Source organism: Maylandia zebra, linkage group LG23 (assembly GCF_041146795.1).
Source record: "Maylandia zebra isolate NMK-2024a linkage group LG23, Mzebra_GT3a, whole genome shotgun sequence".
Classification (NCBI taxonomy): domain Eukaryota; kingdom Metazoa; phylum Chordata; class Actinopteri; order Cichliformes; family Cichlidae; genus Maylandia; species Maylandia zebra.
Window position 1 is genome coordinate 12,643,872 of NC_135188.1, and position 10,043 is coordinate 12,653,914.

At 41.5% G+C, this 10,043-nt stretch overlaps 1 protein-coding gene across 2 annotated transcripts; it reads right to left on the reverse strand.

The window, feature by feature from the left end:
- Positions 1–3,632: 3,632 nt before the first annotated feature.
- On the reverse strand, positions 3,633–9,415 carry creb3l3a (cAMP responsive element binding protein 3-like 3a). Of its 2 annotated transcripts, none has more exons than XM_023155555.3 (10): positions 9,125–9,415; positions 8,724–8,828; positions 8,367–8,613; positions 7,589–7,719; positions 6,602–6,712; positions 6,398–6,504; positions 5,844–5,912; positions 5,557–5,641; positions 5,117–5,210; positions 3,633–4,478 (listed from the first exon to the last, which is right to left on the reverse strand). In XM_023155555.3, exons 1-10 carry the CDS (start codon positions 9,143–9,145, stop codon positions 4,162–4,164), a joined length of 1,287 nt encoding a protein of 428 aa, XP_023011323.1. In that variant the 5' UTR covers positions 9,146–9,415; the 3' UTR covers positions 3,633–4,161. The 2 variants fall into 2 exon arrangements, with proteins under 2 accessions (XP_023011323.1, XP_004552825.1); XM_004552768.3 differs by having other exon boundaries at positions 8,367–8,610; positions 9,125–9,414.
- Between the last annotated feature and the right edge of the window lie 628 nt (positions 9,416–10,043).

The window sequence follows — 10,043 nt, forward strand, 5'->3', positions numbered from 1 at the left end:
GGGCAGACCACAGTGACCTCCCTGAACAGGGTCCAGTAACCATCACAGTGGCAGATATCTAAGAAAGGGTCTCCAGTATGAAGAGTTGGACAGCACCAGGGCCCGACATGGTTCACGCCTACTGGCTGAAGAAGCTGACTGCACTCCACGAGCGTCTGGCAGCACAAATGAACCAGCTGCTAGTTAACGAGAGACACCCAGAATGGCTAACCGAAGGTCGGACGGTCCTGATCCCCAAGGACCCCAAGAAGGGACCGGTCAACTCCAACTACCGACCAATAACCTGCCTCAGTACTACATGGAAGCTCCTGTCAGGCATCATATCGGCTAAGATGAACAGGCACATGGGTCAATACATGAGTGGGACACAGAAAGGAATTGGCAAGAATACCAGAGGCGCAAAACACCAGCTACTGGTAGACAGAACAGTCAGCCGAAACTGCAAGACCAGACTGACCAACCTGTGCACTGCCTGGATTGATTACAAGAAGGCCTATGACTCAATGCCCCACAGCTGGATACTGGAATGCCTAGAATTGTACAAGATCAATGGGACCCTAAGAGCCTTCATCAGGAACTCAATGGAGATGTGGCGTACAATACTAGAGGCCAACTCCAAGCCCATAGCACAAGTCACCATCAAGTGCGGGATCTACCAAGGAGATGCTCTGTCCCCACTGCTGTTCTGCATAGGCCTGAACCCCCTCAGTGAGATCATTAACAAGACTGGCTACGGATACCGACTACGGAACGGAGCAGTTGTCAGCCACCTCCTGTACATGGATGACATCAAGCTGTATGCCAAGAGTGAACGAGACATCGATTCACTGATCCACACTACCAGGCTATACAGCAATGACATTGGAATGTCGTTCGGACTGGAGAAGTGTAGTCGGATGGTAACAAAGAGAGGGAAGGTAGTCAGAACTGAGGGGATTGAACTACCAGAAGGCAACATTGCAGACATAGAGGACAGTTACAAGTACCTGGGGATCCCGCAGGCGAATGGGAACCATGAAGAGGCCGCTAGAAAATCTGCAACCACCAAGTACCTGCAGAGGGTCAGGCAAGTCCTGAGGAGTCAGCTGAATGGTAAGAACAAGATCCGGGCCATCAACACGTACGCCCTGCCCGTGATTAGGTACCCTGCTGGGGTAATAGGCTGGCCAAAGGAGGAGATAGAAGCCACTGACATAAAGACAAGAAAGCTCCTTACCATGCATGGAGGGTTTCACCCCAAGTCCAGCACCCTGAAGCTGTACGCTAAGCGGAAGGAATAGGGCCGGGGACTGGTGAGTGTCAGCACCACAGTCCAGGATGAGACAACGAACATCCAAGAATACATTGGGAAGATGGCCCCAACTGACCGAGTGCTCAGTGAATACCTCAGGCAGCAGAAACCCAAGAAAGAGGAGGGAGACGAGGAACCATCATGGAAGGACAGGCCCCTGCACGGTATGTACCACCGGCAGATAGAGGAGGTGGCTGATATCCAGAAATCCTACCAGTGGCTGGACAAAGCTGGACTAAAAGACAGCACAGAGGCACTAATCATGGCAGCACAAGAACAAGCTCTGAGTACAAGATCCATAGAGGCTGGGGTCTATCACACCAGGCAAGACCCCAGGTGCAGGCTGTGTAAAGATGCCCCAGAAACAATCCAGCACATAACAGCAGGGTGCAAGATGCTAGCAGGCAAGGCATACATGGAACGCCATAACCAAGTGGCCGGCATAGTGTACAGGAACATCTGTGCCGAGTATAACCTGGAAGTCCCGAGGTCAAAATGGGAGATGCCCCCAAGGGTGGTGGAGAATGACCGAGCTAAGATCCTGTGGGACTTCCAGATACAGACGGACAAAATGGTGGTGGCTAACCAACCGGACATAGTGGTGGTAGACAAACAGAAGAAGACGGCCGTAGTGATCGATGTAGCGGTTCCGAATGACAGCAATATCAGGAAGAAGGAACACGAGAAGCTGGAGAAATACCAAGGGCTCAGAAAAGAGCTCAAGAGGATGTGGAGGGTGAAGGTAACGGTGGTCCCTGTGGTAATCGGAGCACTACGTGCGGTGACTCCCAAGCTAGGCGAGTGGCTCCAGCAGATCCCGGGAATAACATCGGAGATCTCTGTCCAGAAGAGCGCAGTCCTGGGAACAGCTAAGATACTGCGCAGGACCCTCAAGCTCCCAGGCCTCTGGTAGAGGACCCGAGCTTGAAGGATAAACCGCCCGCAGGGGCGTGCTGGGTGATAAAAAAAAACAAAAAAACAAAAAACAAAAAAACAAATATATATATGTATATATATATATATATATATATATATATATATATATATATATATATATATATATATATATATATATATATATATTTTTATCACCCAGCACGATAGATAGATAGATAGATAGATAGATAGATAGATAGATAGATAGATAGATAGATAGATAGATAGATAGATAGATAGGTATAACCACACCCACAAATTCATAAGAATTATGAGAAATTATGAGAAAAATAATGAGAAAACTATGAGAATTATGAGAAAACAATACACATCACAATCAAATGTTGGTGGAGAGTTGGATCAGGAGTCTGTTCTCTGATTTATTGCTGCCTGTAAAAATGAAAAGCAGTAAGTGGCTGAAAGCTAGCATATACAAGGAGCACAGCTAGGCCAGATACTGTGCCATCTGACCATGTTTGAAGGCAAAGTGTTTATTGCTGCTCTGAAAAGCCACACTTAAAGTCAGGCTGAAAAAGACAGCTGCCATAGCAACAGGAAAGGTCCTATAATCATTCAAATATGTGATTAAAAGTGTGCAATTTCACACAATCTTTGGTAAAAAAAACAAAACAAAAAAACATTCAGGTTGTCACAACCAGTTGACAAATTTTAGTTTAAGCTTAGTTTAGAATGGATTTCAAAACCGTTTTGATGGATTGCCACAAAGTTGCCATTCCCCTCATGCTGAATCCAGTCTGCAGACACGCACACAGAAAGCTATGCCTTCATCTTTCATGTAATATGTTCAGTGTCAGGTGAACAAGCTGGAGTAATTCCAGATAGTTGTCAGCTGACTGAAGATTTAGTCAGGTGATGACATTCTCTCAAGAGCTTCAAGTAATCTCATGAATGTTGTAAATTAATCTCAAAAGAGGGATTTCTGTTATCAAATGTCCGTGTGTGTGTGTGTGTGTATTAATGGAAATCACATTTTTTTCTTTTACGAATCCATTCAGATGGTAACCAGAGTGTTGGATGGAGAGGATCATTTAATCCCAGAATTCAATCTCCGGCCGCTCCTTCAAATAAAGTCTAGCCGACCTCAGAAAATGTCATCTTGAACAGGTCAGACCTAAATGCTAGGTGAAATGGCAGCAAGCTTAAGAACACCTTTCAATTTTTGTTAGGTTGAAAATGACAAAACAGAAGGTGGGCGAGTGCCACAGACACCAACTGGAACCTGGCTTCAACAAGTAAATAAGTCAACATGTCAAGTCTGACTAATGAGATAACAGGTCATCTGCCTCACCTTTGTCCCAGTTTTCCGTCTCCCTCTGTGTGAACCATGTCACTACTGACATCCACCCCACAGCGCTCTTTTTTCAACCAGAAGTGTCAACAGAGATGTTGTACCACATGTTTTCACTTTTTAATAATTAAAGCTTGGAAATACAGAAAAATGAGTACACAGTATATTCAAACCACTGATTTTGTTGTGTTATTTTAATACTTTTCTTTACTTTACGATGTTTAATCCGTGAATAAATCCAAACTACTGCAATCAACTCTTTGGAGAAAACATGCTTTGAAAATCCTTTAACATTTCAAAAATCGTTCATTATGATCAAAACTATACACGCAATCACGGCTCTATTCACCACATTTTTTGACATTCTCAAACAGCAATTTACACTGGCATTTCATCAAAGTCAAGGCATACACAGAAAAAGAAATTTCAGTAGGGATTCAAATCCAAACACTGATATAAAACAGTATCACAAGTAGAAAAAAAAAGCATACAGGCTACATAAGTATTAAAGACAAAATGGGAATGATTAAAACCCAATTTCCATTTGTGTAAACAACAGCCCCTGATAATCCCCTGCTCTACCATTAGGAGTAGGATAATTTGAAAATTTTGCTTCCCTTCTTTCTTACATACCATCAGCGTGTGGCTGTAACCTGGCAGAGCGATGGGGATTCAAGGTCACCGTAGCGATGTGACCAGTAATTGGATCTACATGGAAATGACCAATTTTGTCTTCCTGGCTGTTGTTGAGAGACATGGACTCCAAAGTGGATTGTTCTTGGTCTACTGCCATCTTCTCCATCAGTGCGGTCAAATCTTCCAATCCCGGGTCTTCTGGGTAATGCCGGTGAAGAGGCTCTGATTCATCCTCGCTGAAGATTGGGGATTCAGTGACATGGAGTACACGGGAAGCCTGAAGGTTCTGCAGGGACCGTGACTGGACTGTAGGAGAATAAGACGTAGAGTAAAACAAGTATTATAGTCAGGTCTTATTGTGTTGTTCTAGACATGCACTGAGGCAGGCAAGTGGACATTTTCACATCTGCGTGCTCTCATAAGTTTGTGACGATTCAAAATTCAAACCTAAACACGTTAAAGACTCCTGTAACAGAGCCCCGAGCAGTCGGGGAAGGCACAAGATGATTGCTTTTTTTCAGTTCTGTCAAACCACTCAGGTTAAGAAATTATACCTCACTGCTTTGCAAACACTAATCTCGTCTCCTATTAAACTGAAAGAAATACATCATAGTCGGTATCAGCAAACACATTCAACATTAAACTGACATTCAATACTAAACTAATAATTAATGGTAAGCAATCAGATCAAGCGCCGCTTCACAGAGCAGAGCTTAATAACTGCAGTGACAATAAATGGCCTTGGTCCTCTCTGCCTTCCGACTAACTTTAAGTAGATGGCAAATCCTCAGAACAGTAGAGGCGACTGTGGAGCTCAGCAGGTGAGAACCGTTCCAGCAGCGTGTGAGAATGTAGTTCTAGCAAACTCCGCAGCTGTGACATATAGCTGCTGGATTAGTTGGCAGGCAGCCACACAAAGCTGTTTGGTGCTGAAGGTTACTCACTTCTGACTGGAGTGAAGTCTCCTTGGCTGACTTTGGAGTCAGATAAGGGCTTGAGGCTTGGGAACAGTATTAGGGAGAAGGACAGCACGAGCACCTGAGAATATGATAAAAAAGGAGTGTTAGATAAAGTACGAGGGGGGTTGCTACATCTTTTTTTTTGAAGGCATTTAGTTATATTTATAGATTAAAAGTTACACTTTAAAAGTGCCTCTAGTGTTGAGCTTTATTCCAGTGTCGTGATTAGATGCAGTAGCTTCTCTTTAAGCCACTGTATCTCTCCCTTGCTGTATTACCCAGTGTGCACCAGTCTAAATTGGCTTTTCTTAATGGCTCATCCAGCAGCAGTAATTTTTGGTGTTTGGGCATTAGGAAACTGAATTCTTTCATGAAGAGCCACGTGTGTCAGTGACAATTTATCTTATCACAGAGGATGTCTGTACCAGTACACATGTCCCAGTCTGGGCTGGCTTATTAGTTGTATTCATGACCAGGGCCTGCAGCCTGCGCAGCTGTTCCATTAGTGACCTGTAGGGAGGAATGGGGAAAAGAAAATACAAAGAGAAGACGTGATAAGAGGATTAAAAAAGGTTTGAGGGGAACAGGAAAGCAGGGAAAAATGCCAAAGGTAGTTATTTTGCTAAGATGAAATGTCATAACAAACATTAACCTGAGATCACAGAATGATTAATTAAAAACAGAGATCGATTTTTTGTCTCCGATCACTCACATGTTACATTTCTCCAGCTGGGACACTTTTCTCTGTAGCTCTTGGTTGTGTGTACTGCAAGCAACCATCCTAAAGGGGGATACACGAGGGGAAGAAAGGAGAAAAAAAAAACAAGTTGAAAGAATATAATTTTTTCTCTCTTTTAGGTTTTCATCTCCAGTGAAAGCTTGCTATCAAAAATCGGTTTAAGGCTCCGTCTGTTATTCATGAATTGATCTGAAGGAGTACGGGGAATGTTGAATGCTCCGATTTACAAATTGGCTCTATAATGCGTTACTCCAAAATATTTTGCAGTGCACACTCTTAAACGGTTTTCTGCTCAGAAGCTGACATTAAAAACCCAAAAGTGTGGATTTTTTTCCATTAAGTTTCTTTCTCTGAAATACATTAACCTGTAACAAGAGTACAGGGCTGCCCGGAGGGTACAATGGCAAAATAATCAAAACTTATTTATGCTTTGAAAAATGATTATCAGTTTCTAAGACTGTTATTATTGGTAAGAATTGCAGTTAAAATGCTAAAACATTCCAACCCACTCTAAATTTGAATATTACCTGCTTTCCAGCCCATCGATGTACTCCTTTTTCTTCTTTCTGCTCTCCTGGGCCGACTGCTTGTTGCGAATTTTTCGGCGTATTTTCTTCAGAATCCTTTCTTCATACTGACAAAGGAAGGAACATTACTGTTTTGAGCCTCTGTATGATAAATTCTAGGTGCTGGAAACTGTTCTCATTGTTTGGGTATTGATAGCTGTTTACCTTTGTGAGAGGTAGCTGGGTGGGCAGAGTGACTCCCTCCTTTGCTAAAAGCTTCATCTCATCTTCATTGAGAACCAGCTCTTGAATGGACTTTTGGGATGGCTGTGGGGTCTGGTGGGAAAATACAAATTCTAATTTTTAAAACACCACCACTAATAAATTTTCTCTCTGGCCACCTCTTTCACTGTGCGCTCAATGAACCTCACAGGAAACAGTTAAATTGGTGCAGACTATCAAGGCAACTTCATCAGTCTCATTTCATGGCTTCTGAAAAGTAATTATGGTGTGAAAACCCAAGTTGCATTCTGCTACTCTCTCCTTCATCTTACTAAACTAGGCTGAGAAGATTGATCAATACCTGGAGTGAACTGAAATCCACTTAAGTTTCAGAAGCTCTAACGTATTATTCTGGTCATGGTGATCTTTATTTGATAATCTAATTTCTTTTTGTGTGAGTGTGTGAAATGAGAATATCTGATATGTTGACCTAATAAACTTTCTCTTCACAAAATGCTATTTAGTAATGCCACATAATATAAAATTCTTCACACATTAAGAAGGTATTTTATCTCCAAAATTTTGTATGAATGAATGAAAGTTATGGGAAGGTTTAAAAAAAATCATCTTCGGTAGAATACTAATAAAAATCTTTTGTGTCTTCCTTCTCTCCAGCTCAGAAAACAACCATCAGTTGCTGCACATTCAGCAAAGCGTCCCACAAACAAGAGTAAAAATAGAAATTTCATTTGCAATTCCAAAGGCCTTACCCCTTGCTGAATTCATGAGATCAGGGACTGTAGTAATCCACTTGTTTGTTTTCTTTTTTTTTTTTACCAAAGTACACATGCACACTCACACACAAAAGGTAAACAACAGGTCTCTTAAGTCAAGAAAGCAATGAAAGATCCACAAACATGCATTAGACACGCTCTCCCCCAACCCTCAACCATCCCCTCCTTCTCTATCAGGGAGCAACAGGATACTTACTGGCTCAGACGTGCCCGACAATAGCAGATCTTTGACAGTTAGGGGGAAGCTAGAGGAAAGCTGTGATGTATCCACATTAGAAGGATGTGTAATCCTCGCCTTGCCCATTGGAAAGCCAAGCTTCCAGCCACCTGCACACACAGGAGCAACGATAGTGCACATGCAAATAAAGACCAAGGAGACGTGCTCGTCTCGCTGGATTCTGACCAGCAATTCTGGAGCCCGATTGTGTAAATACTGATAACTGCAAGGCGCTGAGCATGTTGACTTTCTTTTGTCTGCATCGATAATGTCTGTGTCTTAGCATTTGACTGTTTCTGTATACAGTCACAAATAATCTATGATATCCTACTATATTCTTTAAACTGGGATTCATATTCAGGAACAAAAACTTTCAAACACTGAGTGCCATTATCATTCCTTTCCCAGAAGGGCTGGATTTAGTATAATGTCATTAGAATGAAATGCTAATATTATCAGAGCTTGGTTATCTAAACATGTGCAAAATGTAGATAACCGATGGCAATTTTTCAAGCAAATGAGAATATTTTCTCCTTTCATCTCTGCTATAATAAAGCTAATTGCTTAGTATTAGGGATATCATAAGAATTTGTCATTTGAAGATATAACTTGGGACTTAATTTCCACAGTTTGATTAAACACACCAGAGAACATAATGTTTCGTTTAATCAATAATCATGAAAAGATATTAGGAATTAGAACCCAATGTAATGTGTCCCAATGTGAATGTTTTACTTTTTGGATATGTGCGACTTACTGAAGTCAGCGGGGACATTGGCTTCCAGGGCCGCCTTGGTTAGTGGTCTTGTACCAAAGAAATGGGAGTCCCCGGGTGGGCTTTCAGGGCGCTGAGGACTGTCCATCTGGTCTGATGGAGGGTCCTCACTGATCCCACTGTCACTGGGAGATGGTGACCAGAGCGGAGAGGCTGACACAGAATCACCGCCACGCAGGAGCGCATTGAGAAAGTCATCGTTTGGCTGTTCGGGTGGCTGCAACATCTGCTGGGTGAAAACATCAAGTTGAACGATTATTCTCTATGTGTGAGGTAACAACATACAGAGAACACCGACAAGGAAGTGGGAGAAAGAAGTCATATAACAGTCTCACACACATTTGGGTCCTGGATTGGCCAAGTGTGTTGTTCTGGTTCTTCGTGACGGAGAATACCATTATTTTGATCAAATAGCCAGTCAAGCAGCTCAAGGCCATCACAACCCTGAAGAGAGGTCATGCGTTAAATAGCAACATATAAGAGAAAACAACACAGCAGTAAAGATTTCAGATACTATGAACATCTGTTTCACTGCCAACAATTCACCAACCCACACAAGTCAGTGTGATTTTTTTTAAAACATTAACATTTTTAAATCGTTGGTTTAAGAATATACACTAAATACAGGTTTTCAGTTTTCTCTCAAGCGTGAACTTTGCTCTCCAGCTCTTGAAGGCTTCCTCTGCAGCTTTGTCTTAAATCTGTAAACTATGATATAATGGAAATACTAAAATGTTTACCTGATCCGGGTAATGCTCCATAATTTTCCTGCTTGAGTGGCACACCAAAGAAGCTGTCAAAACAACTGCAACCCAAACAAAATATCTATTTTACTCTGAGGTCTCCGTTTCTGAAGAGTCTGCTCTTAATCTCTCAGCTCTTCTGGGGTCCAAAGTGTAAACTCCAACTCAACACACCCAGCTGACTAGATTGCTTTGTCCTTACTGGCTCTTAGAGCATATATTAGTAATCTTATTGGTAGTTAAGAGTACACAGCTACCTAGATAGAAGACCGGGACAGAAGAAATGAAGTCACCAGTTAGATGTGAACATCAGAAAGGGCAAAGTCTCCTGTTTTCTTTTCTCTTATTTTTTTTGATAGTTTGTTGACATAGGGATAGTTGTGACCTTTAGCACATATTCAAAACACAATGATCAAACAAAAGCTCGATTCTTTGTCAAATTCAGCCAAAAACTCTGGTTTTGAGGAACTTTATGTTAATTTATCTGATCATTTCACAGATGTGCATCCTACAGTTGTGTCTCAAATCATGTGATTAATCAAGAAAAGTTACAGTTTTATTGACTGACAGAATAAAATAAACATGTTCTTTGTATTTGTGGTTTAAGGCATTTCTGGGAAAATTTAATTTGAAAGTTGAACAAAACATTTATATACTTTAAATCAGTAGCACTTTCTATTACAACTCGGTAAAAAAGGGGTAATAGTAGGGTGACAAGGTTAATAATGTGGTAATCTCTACGTTATTACTATGCAATTACCAAAGTAATAACTATGTAATATATAAGTAATATTACAGTAGCAACAGTGGTTAAAGTTGAGTAATATTACCCTGAAATTTATATACTAGGATAATAAAAGCCTAAAAACTTTGTTTAACAATGTGGAAATACAACTCGGTAATAAAGTGGTAATAG